This window comes from Aspergillus wentii, assembly GCF_001890725.1.
Source record: "Aspergillus wentii DTO 134E9 unplaced genomic scaffold ASPWEscaffold_4, whole genome shotgun sequence".
Classification (NCBI taxonomy): domain Eukaryota; kingdom Fungi; phylum Ascomycota; class Eurotiomycetes; order Eurotiales; family Aspergillaceae; genus Aspergillus; species Aspergillus wentii.
In genome coordinates this window covers 129-18171 of record NW_024467835.1, presented here as the reverse complement: position 1 = coordinate 18171, position 18043 = coordinate 129, and the positions used below count along the sequence as shown (strand labels likewise).

The window sequence follows — 18043 nt, the reverse complement described above, 5'->3', positions numbered from 1 at the left end:
CTAATAACAACAATTTAGATCAAATCACGTCATCACTCTAATCTACATTCTAACATATTAATACCCGATATAGTTATTGGATTATTACTCTGGGTGAGTTTATACCTCCGCCTCAATAAATACACTCTGGTAGATCGGACACCGGTTCTGATTCCCCGAAAACCAATTCTCCAGACAAGCAGTGTGAAAGACATGCTGGGAAACCCACTTCACACAAACAACATGGATCAGGGGCTCCGCTCTTATACTGGTCGGATCGAGGAATTCGCCAGCGTATGGAATATGACGAACTTCGACGACCAACAGATGTTTGGGTCAAGGCAAGACCCGACGAACGAGAGGTGCTACCAATAAGAAGGATCTATGGAGAGGCTGGTCACAGCGCCCAGCCTAAATCTAAATGGCCAGTTGTGGAGGTGCTATGATCAATCGGGGCTACGCAGAAACAACCGCTTTGACTTTAAAGGCAACTGCACACTGTTCGTCACCCACTACGCTAGGGAATACAAGCAGTTGATCGACTGGTCGACCTGCAGCGAGACAGATGACCTCGAAGAGCAGATACACAGCACCAGAACCGTCCTTAATGCCATGGGTCAGGCGGTTGAGATGCGAGCAGAAGTGGGCATTATATGATGAGAATATAATGATGCTGGCGGATCTAAGTCAGTCCGATCATTTGCCCTGCATAGAAAAACAGTGACTTATCTGTATTTAATATTGAATATGAACCTAATAATTAATCAAAGAGCGTGACATTTGAAAATAGACCCCAGAATAGCCATACATAGGATAACTCGACGGAAAATTGCAACTCAAACTGTGCAGATAGCCAATCAAGAGGTCTTGCAAGATCTGTCGCACACCTACAATTGCATGGGTAAGATAGTATGCACTGTTGACCTGGTGCAACAGACCATCTTCTTTCTCAATGAAGTTGCACCACCAGTGGGTCGCTTCTGGTATGACTTCCTTGGTCAGCTTGTTAAGGCATCTGGCCCGGAGCAAGTCAACGTGGCACATGGGAGCTCAAAACAACTCAAGCTACCGGAATTCAACGCCGTAAAAGCCAGTAATACAAAAGGAGACGGTAGGCAGATAATCTACTACGAGGAGTTCTATACTTATGTCAAGGCGGGAAATATCCTTCATCTACGACACGTCCCAGGGGACACTTTCTCTGGCTGGACAAGACAGTACTAAAACGAATAGCGAAGCTGCATTTACCCCAGGTGAGACCAATAACTGGCTTACGAGGACATCGAGTGGCGGCGCAGAGCGAAGGCACGAATACACAGGGGAGGACGGAGAGCATGGGTGTATGACAAAGATCCCTGGATATTCCTCACTGGATTGGAACTACGCAGACCACCTGCACTCATTTTCCACGCAACGGGTGCGGTGATGCAATGGCAGAAACGACTTGGTATGTTTACAATGCCGGAGGAAGTCGAGTTCGCAAGACAGAAGGAAGCGCAGGTGTTGGTGGCACAGCACCGACAGGAAAACAAAAGGAAACTCGATATTTGCCCATTCATGACGTCTTCACCACCTACAATGGATCTGGTACAAGCATCACGAGCCAGATAACTACCACGACCGTGGCCGATGCAGCCCTGGGTGGGAAGGCATTTGCCACCCTTGAAGAAGGACATGGCTCTGGCTTCCTTGTCCGATATCAAGCAGGTGCACATTTAGAGCACAACGATTCTGCGGTACCTATTTCCTATGAAGAGTACAGACCTTTTAGCGTCAGCACCTGCCAGTATCGGTGCAAGGGAGCGCCGCGGAAATATCGCTTCGCTTCTTACGAGCGCGACAAAGAAAACGGGCTTTATCATTGCGGCTTGCGGTATTATGCGCCTTGGATGGCACGTTGGATTTCTGCCGATCCGTAGGGCACTATTGATGGCCCCAACCTCTATGCCTATGTTGGAAATGATCCAGTCAATAATCATCACCCAACAGGCAATGTGAAGAAGCATCAGCCCGATAAGGGTACGAAAGACAATACCGACAGTACCCAGTGCTGTGACTCATACGTGGGCAAAGTTCAAAGGGGGAAAGAATCATCTCAAGGGAGCCGACTTCAATATACGGATTTCCGACAAGGACGACGTCAAGGAGATTACTCTCCAATACGATAACCCTATTGGAACTGCGCTACATTTGTTGAGCCCTGCAATCAACGAAGTGTCTGGGGAATTTGGGGCTGGATTAAAGACCCTTTGTGTCGGTAGCGCTGAAAATGAATTACTGCACGGCTTCAATGGCAGCAGCAACAAGCAACTGTTGCTCCCCAGGAGGGACCGGAAATTATATACTATTGGCGCAGACGATGCGAGTCATAGCTCTCCAGCACGTGGCGCTGAGGGCGGCTCAGATCCAGGATATAAGTATGAGTTTCGAATTGACTGGGATGAGAGAAAACAAGCCAGAGATGTCAATATGCAAGTAAGCCGGGGAAAGCAAAGCTATAAATATGCCATCTTCCACAAAAACCAACCGGACGGCCCGGAGCCTATAGTACACGACCAACTGCTCAACGCATTGCATGAGGAAGCCAACACTCTTACCTTGTTGCAGAACAGGTTTGCGAACCGTGTTCATGGGCATACTAGTGGACAAAAGGTGAAGAGCTAGGTTCACAGTGAAAACGCACAGAGCCTCAAAAATAACTAGTTGAACGACGAGGGGAACCACACAAAAGAAATGATAGGCTTAACAGCTTTCGGTAGGCTCAGTAGCGTAACGAACGAGTTTCAGGGAGAAGAATCGTCAGAAAATATCGCAACTCGGCTCTGGGTGGGCTCAGCACCGGGTTGACAGTGCCAAAGTCATCCAAGCGATGGAACGTGTTTAAAGCGGCAAATTCTTGGATTAAGTGCCCCAGCCCCGGTGATATCTCTATGGTAATTGATTGTCTACAGATTAGGTCATCATTCAGTATTCTCAAAAGTCGGCCCGCTTTCTGTATACTACCTCTTCAGCTCATGTCTCAGTGAAAGTTACTGGCTGAGTTCTAATTCAGCTGTATTGCGAATATCGGCAAGTGCTCATTGCCGCTACATGGTTGCTACACTCAAGAAGTGTTGGGAAGTGCCCAAGGTGGTAGATGTAGCAGTGAACTTTAGATATTTAACAAATTAGGAATTATATCATCTTCAATGTGTCGACTATAAATGTCCGCTGGTCGAGGCATGATTAAGCCCGGCAGTGTTAAAAGAAAAAACATTTTGCGAACTGCTTTGGGCACAGATACCAACCTACGGTTTTGTTAATAGACTCCAGTGTAAGGTTCCAGGAACCATATAGATGATCCTATGAGCTGTGAGTCTATAATATTAGCCTATAGATATATCCAGCTTTGTCGGTTCATGATATTGATAAAGGTAGTAAAGGAATGCCAGAAGTAGATCAGGGAACCGAGAAGTGAGAATTTAAGTTAATGGTGCAGGAAAAGCTACAGTAGTAACGGACTTGAATTGAAACACAGTCGCGATAACACTAAAGCGCTGCTTGGAAGTTTGTAAAAATTCACCATTGCAGTAGCTATCATTGTGTCTGCACAACAATGATGAACTTTTCCCTGAGTTTATCACTATTCAAAACGGTGCCGCGTCTTTAATATACACTTCATGACAACCCAAGTATGATGGAGGTAATGATGGGAATGATGACTCGCGAACATATCGGTTCAGTACTGTACCTAGGTATCCAGAATCACTTTTCGTTTCTCATCGCCACAACCACTTCCGTCACCTACAAATCCATGTATTTAAAAAGGCCTCGATCTCAACCAGATAGAAGGTGGAAAAAATTGAGTAAATGGTACCATTTCTATCTAAACCTAACGAATTCATGACTCTCCTGCCAGTGTGTGTCATTGATGAGACCAAAATATTCGGCGAAGAATAGTAGAGTTTGTACAACGTCAACAGACATATTATAACAGTTAAAATTCATCGAGTGGACTCTTGGAAAGCTGCTTTGGGTAGATGTAAGCAATGGGATAGACTATGTACAATGTTCATCACGTTGGGGATTTAATTGGTTAATGTTTTGGCCCCCAACACTCATTCCGCCGCATTCCGATTCAATTCAATGTACAGAGCTAACCAAGTATAGACGTTAGGTCGATACAATCACCTCTAGCTTCAGTCACTTGCCTTAGTTCTTACCTAAGCTTGCTCCATCTGACATGTTAACTTAGGCTATGGTGAAGAGAGTGCCCTGCCCTGATAGTTAGCGAAGAAGCCTCTTCTTGGATGAATATTAGTATTAGTAAGCAAGTCCACTAATATTTTTCCCATTGAAAATAAATATTGTAGCTCGTCATAACTCATGACTAGTCCCTCATGGCGACTTATTTTACCTATATAGGTCATAGTTATGGCCCACTGCTGGCACCCCACTTGCCGTTCCCTAAGCTTTTAATTAAGCCCCTAATTGTCGATCAGGCCGGATCAACATGGGAGGCCTGATTGTGGCGGTGCGGAGATCTTGCCTCGAACTGGGGGAGTGGGCCTAAGAATAGATCTTAGTAAAGAGGATAAATGAGCTTTTCTGGTATTATTAAGGGGGCATCGACTCAAACTTTATTAAATTCATTTCAGCAGAATTTCTAGCAACAATGATCAAGATTACGAGTCTCACAGTGCGTGCTTTGTTCTCTGTGACTGCATTGGTTATTACCTTGCCGGTAATCGCAGACTCACCGGGATCCTCTCTCTATCAACGAGCAGCAACAAATGAAGTTAATAGCTATGCCCGCGTCATTGAGCTCCAGCATGCCGGCGATATGAATGGCAAGCTGTTGGCTACTTGGGAACACTGGTATGTGGATAACACCACAATGGCTATCAACTCCTCTAATGGAACCGCAGGCAACTTCATCACTCAGGAGAGTGACAAGGAAGGTGGTAATTAGACAACTCTGGCAAATGTGCATGACCCACAAACCAGCCCTGGCCATCCTAGCCCTTATTTCTATCAACCCTTCCTCTTCAAGTTCCCTCAGCCGCTTGGTAAATATCCCGCAGGCACAATCCTTCTCATTGGTAATCTGTGCAATGGCACCAATACCCAGTTTTTCTCCTGGAGATCCCAAAATCATGGAAAGACATGGGATGCTGTGGGAGCATGGGAACACGGCGGCGCAACTTATAGTGGTGGTAGTGGGATCTGGGAGCCTTTCCTCTATCTAGACAGTCAGGGCAGACTTCTAGCAGTCTTTTCCAACGAGCGAAACAGAGCAGACAATGGTCAGATACTGGCCCATCTTATCTCCACAGACGGCGGTGACGCTTGGGACAAAGGAACCTTTACTCCAGATGTAGTCAGTTCAAGGAGTAAAGATCGTCCTAGAATGACCACCATGGCCAAAATGGACAATGGGGAGTACTTTATAAGCTATGAGTTCTGTACAAAAGTCAATGCCAACTGCACAGTTCATGGGAAGACATCAGCAGACGGCATTAACTGGAACAAGATTAACATGGGAAATCCGATTGCGACTGCTGACAGTATCACCCTCTAGGCCAGCCCATACACTATGTGGGATCCATCCACGAAACAATTAGTCCTGGCAAGCATGGATCAATTTCTCGACTACAAAACCAAGAATGATGCCCCCAAGATTCATCGTTCCGTCTTCACCAATAAAGACCACGGTAAGGGCGAATGGTTCTGGTCTCCGTCCCCCTAGGCAGTTCCACCCAGTACCAACTGTACGTCGAACCGCAGTCCCAACCTGCTTCCACTTTCCAACGGCGTTATTCGATACACGACTCAGTCACCCCAGGACGCAGGGTTCTGTTCTGAACGGACAGGTGAAGCACCGATTGGTGTGTTGCCTTACACAGCCAACTTTTCCACCAACCGCCAGGCCGGCTGGTCGATTTCGGGGGAGATTGGTCCATCTCTGGCGATCAGTACAGTTTCACACCAACGACAGATACCGCTGCAGTCGCAGTGACCGGATCATCCGGGTGGACGGATTACGAGATCAGTGCGGACGTCATGATCTGGAGCAAGTCTGGCGATGTTGGCCTGAGTACGCGGGTGTCTGCTTTAGAAAGTGGTTTAAATCATTTAAAAATGTATACGGCAGTCATCAGTAGTGCGACTGGTAACCTGACTGTTTACCAAGTATCCAATACCTCCACTCCGCTGCACTCATGGGTTCTTCCTGGGGGCATTGAAGCTAACAAATGGTATCACTTGTTATTTGCGGTTCGCTCAGATAGTCTCACAGTCACACTTTCTGGATCAAACCATAGCTACACAGCTACCGATGAGACCTTTCCTCGAGGCATGGCCGGCTTTTACGGGAATAATGGCAGTGGGGGCTTCAAAAATGTTCAGATAAAGAATCTATCTTGAGGTCCATTTGCTCGAGTTCTGTTTGTCAAACTATTGTGCCTAATTATTTATACCTTGAACTTTTACTCATTTTGATTGTTTTACCTGAATCGATTATTACTGAGCTATGTGTCCCCCACAGTATAGATAACTCTAAATAACAATTTGAAGCAGGCACAGAAGTCCAGTCTCGAGGCTTTTACTCTCGTGAGATACGTTTTGGTCAATATTCCAGTAGGCCTAGTACTAATTTCTCATTGTTTTTGAGCACTCGATACTTGCAGTAGTATGGTCGGTTGTAGAGTAAGAAAAAGGTAGGCATGGAAAAGTAGTACCCGAGCAGAAATCGAAAAGGTATGTATCCTAGGCGTCACCGTCTGAAAGGCACGATTTGACAGCCTTACAACATTTAATCCCCTGAACCCATGGTGATCTCTATATCTCGGTAGCTCCAGGTCTACGCTGGGACTCGACATCTAACATGGATTGTATGACTTGCTGTCTCTGGTCTTGTATTGATAGAATTAGATATCAACAAAATTGATTAAGAAAATGAAATAAGAGCTTATGGGTAACCTGACATGACACATTTCTTCATTTATTTAACTATTTTTCGCAAATTTCGACATATTCCCGGAAACACTCATCTCTGTAGGTTGCTGTCTTCTACAGGGTCCATCCTATTTTCATAGTAACGTACACTAGAGCGGCGGCCTAAAACAACTAGTGGGTCAACCATTAACCATTAATAATGGTTTTAAATTGATGAGGTTGCTAAGATCCTCCAAGGACTGCCAAGAAACAACTCTGCTTTGATAGCTACCAGAAGCCAACATTGCTGAGTAACTGGGAGCATAATCTTAATCATGTTATTTTCATGGAAGTGGTGAGGGAAGACTTTAAGTCAGTCAATTGTGGTTTTTGGCCGTTTCTGCCTCTATATACCTTCGGATCGGAAGCAGAGAGTTGTTGGTATATGTATTTAAACTGGATGCTGGTTATCTTTCTTGAAACTTGCTATTGTAGTGAAAGTACAGACACAGCATTACTGGGTGCTTGGCACATCCCTGCCTTTAAGATGGAATTTTCAGGTGTAGCCAGTCCTCTTTATTCTATTTTATTCTTGCTTACTTCTGGGATTAATCATCTGACTCCACCATCAAAAGTCCGTTTGTGTATCTGACCCAGGGATTCTAGCGTAAGACTGACTGGCCCTTACTTTAGATCCGAGCTCTAAATAGAGCAAGCAGGCTGTGGCACATATGATGCATATTGGATTACTATAAGAAAGCTTGATAACAGAAATCTAGTAAGCTTTTATATAAACCCTCTAACAGCACTATAGAGGTTTTAAAATCTGCTTAATGTATAGCGTGGAGTTGATATTATGACCTAAGAGGTGGATCGCAGCTTACATATTTCCCATAACTGCATAAGCGTTGACTATATTAAGTCAATATCAACTTCTAGGGCTTTTCGCAAGATAGAATATCTATTTTATAAGTGAATGTTGAGCCGACCTTTTTTCTACTTATAATTACTATAACTCGGTACATCCTGCAGGACATGATTAACGGCCTGTTAATAAAGGTGGCGGCTTCATACACTAATAATTATTAATATTTCAAAGTATTACTTTATAATGTTGTAGCAGCATCCTCCAGGTCTGTCCCATGTGAACTGAAGACGATTGCGGTCTGGATATCCTGGCTGTGTGGTGAAGTCTCGGAACATGCTCCATGGGCTTGGCTTACATGTGCCATCGTCATACGGCTCTAAGACTCCCATTTATATGATATCTTCAAGCATTCTTAGGCCTTATAGATCTGTTGAGCTTAGCCCAATGCTTTACAGATATTCTTCGACAGACTAATCTGTGGTATGGCGACCGGACGGGCACATAAAGCAATATTCGCAGGCAGTTTCGTGCTTTTCCTTGATCACCCATGTAAAATCGCACTTCACCAGACAAGTCTCGTTTTTCCGGGATTTTTTGCTGTTGGCCATGACACTAAAAAACGCCACTTGGCAGCGGCTTAGCTTGGTCTCGCGTCAACGACGCGAAACCATGAGGTGCGCTCAAGAGCAAGGTAATAACTTTACCAGATTGATGGAGACTGGTAAGTAACCCTATCCAACCTATACGGGAATGGAAGATTACAGCAAATGCTTTATGGGCATGCACTGTTTATTGTCATGGGTATCTACGTATCAGCAGCATCTGAGACAACCAAGTGGTGTATTTCCGTTGATAAATGGTTTCATGGACTTTGTCTGTAGACACTAGGATTCACAGTACATATATCGCTGAGAAAGCAGCATATCCAATTAAGCATCCTATCAATTAACTTGTTATCGGGAAAATATCACCCAATTCGAGGGTCAGCAGCATTCCTGCGGAAACTACACTGCTGCGTGTAGTACCTCTTGTCTTTCAGCTATCGATTATCTGTGCTGGAAAACAGAGTAGTAGACCCCAGGCCAGCTCTATCGTCGTCAATGAGTCGCTCACCTGGAAGTAAAATTGCCCGGTCGAGTCGATATGGCAGTGCACGATGGCGGCCTCGGATCATCATAAGACAGATCACGACTTTGCTGAATGTGTTGAATTTCCCACTCAAGGAAGTGAGTACGGTGGGATAGCCAAGACTGAGGCCAACATTTCCACTAGAACTATATCAGTGTCCCATTACATTTGGTGTCGGCCAGTGCAAAATTACTTACTATGCAGAAACAACCTCGAAGAATACTGCGAACACTGGAAAGGACTGGCACCAATGGTTAATAACATTTGTTAAGGATGGAGAGTGGAAAATGGACGCACCGTATCATGCATGATCCTGTCTGACTCAGAAATGCAAATGCAAAAGATCCCAAGGAAGATGTACCATAGGTCGAAACTAAGTTGGTTCCGCACATGCGAAATGACGTACTTCGAACCGTTCTTCTCGTCAGGATCAGAGTCCTTCGAAAACACACCCAGCGTACGTTCTTCATATGTGTTGGAGGCACGAATACTAATAGCGATCGGAAAGATTGCGACATACATCATAACCAACAGACTGAACTGAACTGCTGGATTGACGTCGGCAAGATTGAACGTCGACGTTCCTGTGTGCCGAGATGAGGCCGCCTGGAATATGGCTGCCAATACCCTTGGACCACCCGGGAGATTGTTCACTGCCGGATTGTTGAGGTCGAGAACGACAATCAAAAGGACATCCACAGCGTTCAGTAAAAGGATAATTCCAAAGAGAATCCAAGTTGGATTGCTGGGGAAAAGCAATACATAACAGCGGCGTGGATATTTCAGGATATAATCCAATGGCTCCTTCAGGGAAGAATCTCGCGGGGTGCAATTTCTTATTGTCCAAATGACAAGGCGCAGGAAACAGGGATAGAGAGTATTTCCAGCAAATGCAAGAAAGCTCATCAGCAGCATTGGCCAGGTGGCATCTTGAAACGACACCATCGAATCCGGAGTAAGAGTAAAACCGAGATTGTCAACCATCGTTTGGGCCGAATAAAAAGCCCTGTTGATATCAGCACGCTAGTTGCGGGAAATATTGGCAATACTCTCAGATAATGCATACCACCAGACACTTCCTTGCCCACACTCCTCAAGATAGTTTCTATACTTGGGATCTGCATGCAGGATCCAGGGGACCAGGCAAATTGCACCAAGTAGGTGAAGCCCAACGAGATACCCTATACCCGGCGTCAGCAAACACATGCTGCCAATCATGCATATATATATATATATATTTGCGAAATTCTCACCAATTACAATCCTTAATAACACTCTCAGTGCACGGTACTCGATACCACCGAGGGTTTCTCTGTCTCTAGCTGTGAGGTTGTAAAACTGAGAGTTTCGACCGACGGACGCTTGTGAAGAGAGGCCTGGAAGGTTTGAATCCTTTGAGAGGGAAACAGCTCTTTGAATCCGCTGTCCTTGCTCGCTTGGCCGTCTCCCAATCACAAACATGGAGGAGGCGACACGTTCTAGCGGGATTCCAGTCGTATTGCTTGCGATGTCCCTCCATCTGCGCCGGAATTCCTCGGACCTCCTGTCATCATCTTAATTCTTTGTCAGTCATTTTCCCTGCCAAGGTCTAGATAATAATCAATATCACGTACTACTTGCAATTGAATCCTCATCGACTTCTTGTATTCGCTGACCTGCCATTTTTGTTAAACAGGGGCTCATCACATGACATGATAAAAAAGTATTACCTCTATCGTGTTCGCAGGGAGACGGGATGCGCAGGGCCTTGTTTTCATTGGAAAACGAAATACTTTTGTCTTTAAAACCATTGTATTCCGCGCTAAACTCACCCGAAGGCCCAGAATGGTTGTTCGTGCTATGGCAAAGCCAAATCTTTAGCATTCAATCAAAGTGATATGTCGTGAAATTCACATACCTGGCTGTTGAGTTCTGCCTTTCCATATTCGTGTAATGCTGATCTGGTGTCTGTTCTGTTTCTTGCTCTGGAATTGAATCCCGGAGCTTGCCAGCTTCCGCCTCTTGAACATATCGATCATCTCTTAACCCAGGCGACCGGGCCTTTGTAGATAGGACAGCAGGTGCTATTTTATGGAAGTCCAGTCAGAACAAGAGCAGTTATTAGGGCGAAACAAGAATACGTCACCTATCTGTTTTAATCGCTTCTCGAACCAATACAGACGAACCGCGACGACGATAATATTAATAAACATAAAGTTCGTTATAATCGGTACGACGTATATGAACACTTGTTGGTAGGTCTTCAACACGTTCACATCAACACTGCATATGGCCTTTCCGTGAGTCTAATGCAACACCCTGTGTCTGATTCAAGGGTGAGCTTTACGTGTTTAAACCTGATTCCGTAGATGCGCTGGCGCCAAAGAAAAAGGCGTCGACGGCCTTCAGGTTGCCATAAGGATAGAGGATGATGAGTCCCGAAATACTGCATGATAAGATATATGCATCTGGCCAACAAATCAGTTTTAGGGCAATCGCTGTTAAGAAATGTCAAACGCACAATGCAGAGTGATGAAATTCAAAGGTGGCTTCCACATGCCTCCCTGCGCTTGGGATACAACGCCAAGAACCTTGAGATTGACAATTGACAAAGTGTTCTAGCAATAACAAAGTCTGTGTATCATTGAATTTCAAGTAATTTCGATGCCCGAGTTGCTTCTGAGTTAAAGATGCAATAGAAAGTAATCAGAGGCCCAGTTTTGGGATTCTGGTGAGACAAGTCCGTTGAAGCGGCAGTCCTTTAACAGAGGGACTCAATGGTGGTGGTGGCTTGGTTGCGGGATTTATCAAGCCAATAAAGGCAGTCCATATCCCGCTTTCGGTCATTAAACTTTATCATATGTCCAAAGTTGTACTCCGTATGGATGCCAGAACTATCTGTCCTCTCAATCAGCAGACCCCCTTCAGCTTCAGGTCTGCCGCACCAGCACGTTGAGGTTACGGAGATATGATAATGCGGATCGGTGCTTGATCCCATGAAATTACAGTACAATCATGAGCACAAATAAATGAGAGTCTTGCTTATTTGTCTAAACGAAATATGCGGCCTTATATGCAGGCAAAATGAGCTCTAGAATGCGTTGCGAAATATGGTCGTTGAAATGAATGAAATGGCAACGATATTCAGGAGACAGCTGAAGCCATATGATTGGCCGGTTCCGAAAGCAGCGAGATGAGTAGCGCCGCTGCTTCAACAGTGGGGCTGAATAACGGGTATATTTGTGGCGGCCCGACCCACAAACAGACTGAAAAATTGGTTACTTGCGCGATCATCCATATTGTTTTCGACAAAGCGAGCAGTGATAAATACCTCGTGGCCCTCGCCCTTATCGTCATCACCACAAGCCCCTCTCCTTACATCTTAATCCGCCAGGATGGTGCACAAGATCTGGGCGATCCCGCTCCAGCTCTCCAACTTCAATATTATAATCGCCGTGCTGGGTGGCTTCATCTCCCTCTTTGGACTCGTGTCATACCTCCTAAAGGAGAATTACTATCTCTCTGAAGCTCGTAAGTTCCTTTCCCAGTGTCCACTGGGCGTTGTACGAGACGTCACCGCTTGTTCTACAGTACCGAGGCATCATGGCATAGACGGAGCCAAAAAAACTGACTTGTGGAGGATAAGCTAGTCATTTCGCTCTTGGTGGGGGTCGCCTTTGGACCCAATGGAGCTAACTTCATCCGTCCGAGAGAATACGCTGAGTGCAACCAAGAAGGCGTCTCGGCAATCGAGTGCCGTGACCACCTTAATGCCATCACGTTCAACTTCTCCCGGTTGGTTCTTGGCGTGCAGCTGGTCCTAGCCGGCGTGCAGCTCCCAAGCAAGTACCTCAAGAAGGAATGGAAGTCGGTCTTGCTGCTTGTCGGACCGGGCATGACATTCATGTGGATCGCGACTAGCCTCCTCGTCTGGGGCCTTGTCAGGACGCCTAGCTTCTTGCATGCCCTCGCGGTCGGTGCATGTGTTACGCCCACGGATCCCGTGCTCTCCGCAGTCATCGTCAAGGGTAAGTTTGCAGACCTCAATATTCCTAAAGACCTCCAGAACCTCATTATTGCGGAGTCGGGCACCAATGACGGGCTCGGCTACCCATTCCTCTTTTTTGCGCTCTATCTCATTAAGTATGTGGGGTCCGGTGCTGCGTCCGGTGGCGCCGGTGATGCCATGGGCCTCTGGTTTGGCTTGACCTGGGGATACACAATCATTCTCAGCGTCCTGTATGGCGCCGTGGTGGGCTGGGTGGGCAAGAAGCTGCTGCACTGGGCAGAGGAGCGCAATTACATCGACCGGGAGAGCTTTCTCGTCTTTGCCGTCGCTATCGCCCTCTTCGTCCTGGGCACGTGCGGCCTCTTGGGCACCGACGATGTGCTCGCCTGTTTTATCGCCGGCAACACATTTACGTGGGATGACTGGTTCCGGTTGCGGACTAAGGACGACTCCTTGCAGCCGACAATCGATATGCTCCTCAATGTCACCATCTTCCTGTGGTACGGCGCCTACCTACCCTGGGACCACTTTGGTGACAACTCTGTCATCTCGATATGGCGCCTCGTCGTACTTGGTGCTCTGGTGCTCCTCTTGCGGCGTCTGCCTTGGGTTTTTGGCATGCACAAATGGATCTACCAGATTGAAGAGGTTAGGCAGGCCATTTTCGTGGGTTTCTTCGGACCCATCGGTGTTTCTGCCGTCTTCTACCTATTTGTTAGTATGGAGTTTGTTGAGGAACATTTGAGCGATGAAAATGGTGTTCCTCGAAGCGACATTGAGGACCTTGGTGAAACAATTCGGGTTGTAGTCTGGTTCCTTGTAGTCTGCAGTGTTGTAAGTCGCCCTATTTAGACCTTCTTATTGTTGCCAAGGCATCTAACGCTGTGTAAGGTCGTCCATGGGCTCAGTATCCCACTTGGAAAGGTAGGATACCTAGTGCCTCGGACCTTTGGCCGGGTGCTGAGCGAGAACCTAAGCAATGAGCCGCACGCTGTGGAAGCTCGACGCAGAATCCCAGTACTGGGCAAGTATCTTGTCCGAAAGCCTGAAGACGTTGAGTCTAGGCGTGTTCAGCGCACTACCGTCATATCGGGTCCGTCAAACCTGCGCCACTCTCACTTGGAAGCAAGTACATCAGGCGATCCGTTGCAAGCAGCTGCTGCATTCGGTACCACAAGCCAAGTTGAGGTCAAAGCTGGGAAATAACTCTGGTCCCAGTTCCCCACGGGCAGGATATTCGGCTTCTTGATAGATATCAAGCCAGCCGCATGGCTAAATTGACACCTAGAGGACTTGTAATGGATGCCCGGAAGCCCCTCTAGAGGGGAGAGTCCGGATTTGTGAGAGTGTGCGATATTACGAGTACGCAGACTCGTTATCGATACAGATAGTGTGGTAAATGCAGCGGTCAATTAGTTGTAGAACTAATCACTGGTTTGGAAGGTTTTCCAAACCCACAATCAGAGATGCGCACCATATAGTCATGTATATATATCCATGTTATAGTCTTAGTAGTAGTTCCTACATACAGTATATCATACAGGCCCTAACAATTTGGCTTTCATCAAATGTAACATTCCAGCTACCAACAATATAGAGTAAAGTGCAAGGAATACCATGAACTAATTTATATATAAAAATACTATAAATTAGGTTAGTATAACTCGACTATACTAGAATAATTTAAATTATTAGACTATCTGACAGTATACCTTTAAATTATGGTATAAAATCAGGGAAAACAGATATAAATAAAGGGGAAGAAGATTCCTATTCAATATAATATACTCTACTCATATGTATTAAAAAATTATGATTCATACTATGTTTAGTGGTTGAACATCACCTTCATTTCGCCTACTAAAAAAAAAAAAAAAAATTACCACGGATCCACTAGAGATGGTAATGGACACCCTCAGTGTCAGAGGGTCGAGTCAGTGTACACCCTCTATAGAAAAGGATATAACCTTGGTTCATGAGCCCAACAACAACACATGCTGAGAGCAGCTTGGAGGCTTATGCATAAATATCAAGACAACAAAAATAGACCACATTATACATTATCTGCTGCTAACAGCTTTAGCTTCCCATCCCAATACAAAATATAAATCGGGAAGGCAGTTTATACCCTATAGTCTAGGGAAAGGTACCATGCGAAGATTCCTGTATCATCTCTCAACACATGAAGTTAGGCCTATCCTCTATCTGCTTTCTCTTCCATTAAAACATTGAACACCCGTCTCACGTCATGGAAATTACCAAATGTTCATCCAGTCTTCAATATCTAGCCACCAGCACCACTAGACTCACTGCATGTTTCAACGGGAATCGTGACTGTCGTAGTACTGCCCTCATTGAGGGTAGTTGTAACTGTTTCGGTCTCAGTAGTGCCCTCATTGATGGTAGTTGTAACTGTTTCGGTCTCAGTAGTGGTTTCGCCACTGGTGATTGTTGTCGTTTCCGTTAGAGTAGTGGTGGCTGTGTCCCCTCTGATGAGCCGCACATGTCAATATATTTAACCTTCAATGGAAGAGGCAGACAATGCTTACCCAGTTGTCACAGTAATGGTCGCCGACGCATCACAACAATTGTGGTATTCGTGGTTATTGTTGAAGCCACCACCGCCACCCCAACCAGACTTCTTGTCGTTGCCAATATCATTGTTGCCATCAGTATTGATGGTAGGAATATAATTAGCCACATTTACATCCGGCTTAGGTACGTGTGGATGTTGATGTGAGTCTGTAGGCTTCCACGCGCCTTGGGAGTGGTGATTATTTTCAGAGAATGGGTTCCCACCCGCTGCTGCAAGACCGAACAGCGAGCAGGAAAAGAGAAGACGAGGTGAAAAAAGCATTTTTGTTTTGTTTTCCTTGCAAGCCCACTAAATCGAAATTCAGGGTTTTTAGCCTCCATAGGTGATGTGGCCCTGTTATATAGCATCCGGCGAAGGAATGTCGCGAATTAGATCAGCACTTTCAATGCGGAGAGGAATGCTGCATTATCAAACCCCTCTTTGAGACCTACATAAATAACCGCAGGGGCCATGAGCATTCCTTATACATAGTTGAATGTTAGATAAAGAATTCCCTTTACAGTTAACAGCTGACTGCTGAATTGCGTGCTCTTAGCGTTGGGGATATCCACAGGACTACTAACCTTAACAGAAGCAACCTTAACGGAAGCAACCTTAATGGAAGAAACCTTAACGGAAGAAACCTTAACGGAAGAAACCTTAACGGAAGAAACCTTAATTGTAACTATTTTATACAAAGAAAGATGCATGTATTCTGCGTCCGAGGGCTCGAATCTATCCATGGTAAAGAATATTTGGGATCATGGCTTAATGTAGTTTACTACCTGCCGCCTGATACCGCCTGCTGCCTGAAAATTTTCACAACATAGCGATATCCTTTACAGAAATACTAGAAATAGGATTAATTGACCAAAAAAGTAGATCTAGCTACTCTTTTTATAGATTTTATTGATATCGGATTGATGAAAATATATATATGTATAGCCTTTTTAATTTCTTAAGTTCACAACGCTAAAAGATCTCTGTATAATATCAATTATGTACAGCTTTTAGAGGTTCCTTTTTAAGAGATTATGGTCTTGATAATTAGGTGGCAGGTGGTAAAGTATGCTGGTGAATTAAAAAACCAAGACACAATGTCTGTTGCATTCCAAATTTTCACATACAAAATTCTTACTAATTTTTTTTTCTAACACGAAGAGTGTTATACCGCCGTCCTCTGCTTTAACTGACCATAGATTTGCTCTTGTTGAAGATTCGTGCGCCCTTGCATACAATTCAACGGCTGTCTCAAAAATCCCAGCGCCCTTACAGCCAGCCTCAAATTGACATTACTTTTCAATGGGATTGACCCGGACAAATGATGAACTTATTGGGATCCAAACCGTAAGATGAAGACGGCGCAGCGCTCTTAACCTGATCCTGGCCAAGGTCAAACTCCTGACCCGGAATGTACCAGATACCCTCTGAATATTTATGAAAGAAATCGTAAGGCATGAAATAATACCCATGATCGCCTTTATCAATACCCCAAGAATTCTTGAGTTTAAGATAGCCCTGAAGATTTCCATGCCTGTTGTTGTCGTCGTATCCAACCACAGCAACACAATGACCATCAGTCCGGGTCCAATTCGGATCAGGCATTTTAATGTAGCCGTCTTTTTCGGTGTCCCCTCTAATGTAACTTGCTTGCTGGCTCTCGGTGCCCACGATCTTAAATTGAAGGAGCACAGGGTGAGGGTTGTTTTCATCGTCAATCATTCCCTTGATGGTTTCAAGGCTCTGGACCGTGATTGGTTTCTGGGCTTTCATATTTTGTGCAGATTTGACCGCAGCTTCACTGGGTTCGGCGAAGGGCGCTTTTTTGTAATCGCAGAGTTTCTCCCAGCAATTTCCATCGACCTGTGCTATTGTGAGAGCATTGGACGTGACCACGCCAGCATTGTCCCTTGGGTCTCTTCCCTCCAGACGTTTTGTCCTGGACCAACTGAAGGTCTCAGATTGCTCCTGGAGGGGATTCAATTTCCCATATTCTAGGGACTCGAGGATCGCTACCACGCCGAATGCAACGCAAGATTTGAGTCCGTTTTGGGTCTTGACAGGGGTCATTAAGTAACTGATATCGGCAGACGGACTTAAAGTCTTGGCTGCTCCAGGAGCCAGCTGAACGCTTGGCAAGAACTCATAGGCTTTTCGATCAACCGGCTGAGCCCCGTATCCTTGGGACTCCTGCTCAACTGGCAGAGCCCCATACGCAACAGCATCTTGAGGTTGGGCCATTTTGAAACAGGGGGTTTGAAAATACAGAGAGAGAAAGAGAAGAATCTTGGGATGTTTGAATGTTGGAATGTTGGAATGTTGGAATATTGCAATGGTGACTTGGTACGCCTGGTATAGACAGACGATGAAAGAAGTGCTCAATTCACTTTCTAGATGCAAATATTTATAATATAACGGGCATCGCCAGCCACTCTTACATCATAAAAACCTACTCCGAAGAGCCTTGGTAGTTCATCCAAAGGACCTGCATACCACCACTTCGGGAGTAGTCGTGATATCACCAGTTGTTAGCAAGCCAGGCCACCCTCAGTCAGTATGCAGTATTCCTCACTATCTTGTGGGATTGAAA

At 45.4% G+C, this 18043-nt stretch overlaps 7 protein-coding genes across 7 annotated transcripts; 4 read left to right on the top strand and 3 right to left on the bottom strand.

Annotated features, from left to right (window-relative positions):
• Positions 1–411: 411 nt before the first annotated feature.
• Positions 412–2643, top strand: ASPWEDRAFT_739319 (uncharacterized protein; the record flags this gene model as incomplete). The annotated part of the gene is made up of 6 exons (XM_040839409.1): positions 412–665; positions 770–1090; positions 1135–1232; positions 1267–1426; positions 1480–1894; positions 2028–2643. Exons 1-6 carry the CDS (start codon positions 545–547, stop codon positions 2641–2643), a joined length of 1731 nt encoding a protein of 576 aa, XP_040688307.1. The 5' UTR covers positions 412–544.
• A 1990-nt stretch (positions 2644–4633) lies between these two features.
• Positions 4634–5539, top strand: ASPWEDRAFT_171474 (sialidase family protein; the record flags this gene model as incomplete). Its single annotated transcript, XM_040830793.1, has 2 exons — positions 4634–4922; positions 5043–5539. The coding sequence occupies 2 exons, from the start codon at positions 4634–4636 to the stop codon at positions 5537–5539; spliced, it is 786 nt and encodes a 261-aa protein (XP_040688306.1).
• A 54-nt stretch (positions 5540–5593) lies between these two features.
• On the top strand, positions 5594–6384 carry ASPWEDRAFT_171473 (uncharacterized protein; the record flags this gene model as incomplete). The annotated part of the gene is made up of 3 exons (XM_040830792.1): positions 5594–5685; positions 5746–5846; positions 5888–6384. 3 exons carry the CDS (start codon positions 5594–5596, stop codon positions 6382–6384), a joined length of 690 nt encoding a protein of 229 aa, XP_040688305.1.
• A 2216-nt stretch (positions 6385–8600) lies between these two features.
• On the bottom strand, positions 8601–11592 carry ASPWEDRAFT_154029 (potassium ion transporter). The gene is made up of 11 exons (XM_040829657.1): positions 11391–11592; positions 11217–11337; positions 11016–11152; positions 10788–10953; positions 10600–10727; positions 10504–10545; positions 10144–10443; positions 9957–10071; positions 9188–9896; positions 9088–9131; positions 8601–9030 (listed from the first exon to the last, which is right to left on the bottom strand). The coding sequence occupies exons 1-11, from the start codon at positions 11425–11427 to the stop codon at positions 8802–8804; spliced, it is 2028 nt and encodes a 675-aa protein (XP_040688304.1). The 5' UTR covers positions 11428–11592; the 3' UTR covers positions 8601–8801.
• Positions 11593–12172: 580 nt separating this feature from the next.
• ASPWEDRAFT_154026 (uncharacterized protein) lies at positions 12173–14424 on the top strand. Its single transcript, XM_040829656.1, has 3 exons — positions 12173–12400; positions 12520–13712; positions 13770–14424. The coding sequence occupies exons 1-3, from the start codon at positions 12265–12267 to the stop codon at positions 14082–14084; spliced, it is 1644 nt and encodes a 547-aa protein (XP_040688303.1). The 5' UTR covers positions 12173–12264; the 3' UTR covers positions 14085–14424.
• Positions 14425–15162: 738 nt separating this feature from the next.
• On the bottom strand, positions 15163–15735 carry ASPWEDRAFT_171470 (uncharacterized protein; the record flags this gene model as incomplete). The annotated part of the gene is made up of 2 exons (XM_040830791.1): positions 15163–15367; positions 15428–15735. 2 exons carry the CDS (start codon positions 15733–15735, stop codon positions 15163–15165), a joined length of 513 nt encoding a protein of 170 aa, XP_040688302.1.
• A 792-nt stretch (positions 15736–16527) lies between these two features.
• On the bottom strand, positions 16528–17694 carry ASPWEDRAFT_739311 (uncharacterized protein; the record flags this gene model as incomplete). The annotated part of the gene is made up of 1 exon (XM_040839408.1): positions 16528–17694. One exon carries the CDS (start codon positions 17692–17694, stop codon positions 16753–16755), a length of 942 nt encoding a protein of 313 aa, XP_040688301.1. The 3' UTR covers positions 16528–16752.
• Between the last annotated feature and the right edge of the window lie 349 nt (positions 17695–18043).

Coding starts and splice junctions, on each gene's coding strand:
- ASPWEDRAFT_154029 (XM_040829657.1), bottom strand. CDS start 11,427: ATGTGGAAGCCACCTTTGAATTTCATCACTCTGCATT. Junction 11,153..11,216: donor ACGGAATCAGGTTTAAACAC/GTAAAGCTCACC, acceptor GGCCATATGCAG/TGTTGATGTGAACGTGTTGA. Junction 10,728..10,787: donor AGGCAGAACTCAACAGCCAG/GTATGTGAATTT, acceptor GCTTTGCCATAG/CACGAACAACCATTCTGGGC.
- ASPWEDRAFT_154026 (XM_040829656.1), top strand. CDS start 12,265: ATGGTGCACAAGATCTGGGCGATCCCGCTCCAGCTCTCCAACTTCAAT. Junction 12,401..12,519: donor TTACTATCTCTCTGAAGCTC/GTAAGTTCCTTT, acceptor AGGATAAGCTAG/TCATTTCGCTCTTGGTGGGG. Junction 13,713..13,769: donor TCCTTGTAGTCTGCAGTGTT/GTAAGTCGCCCT, acceptor ACGCTGTGTAAG/GTCGTCCATGGGCTCAGTAT.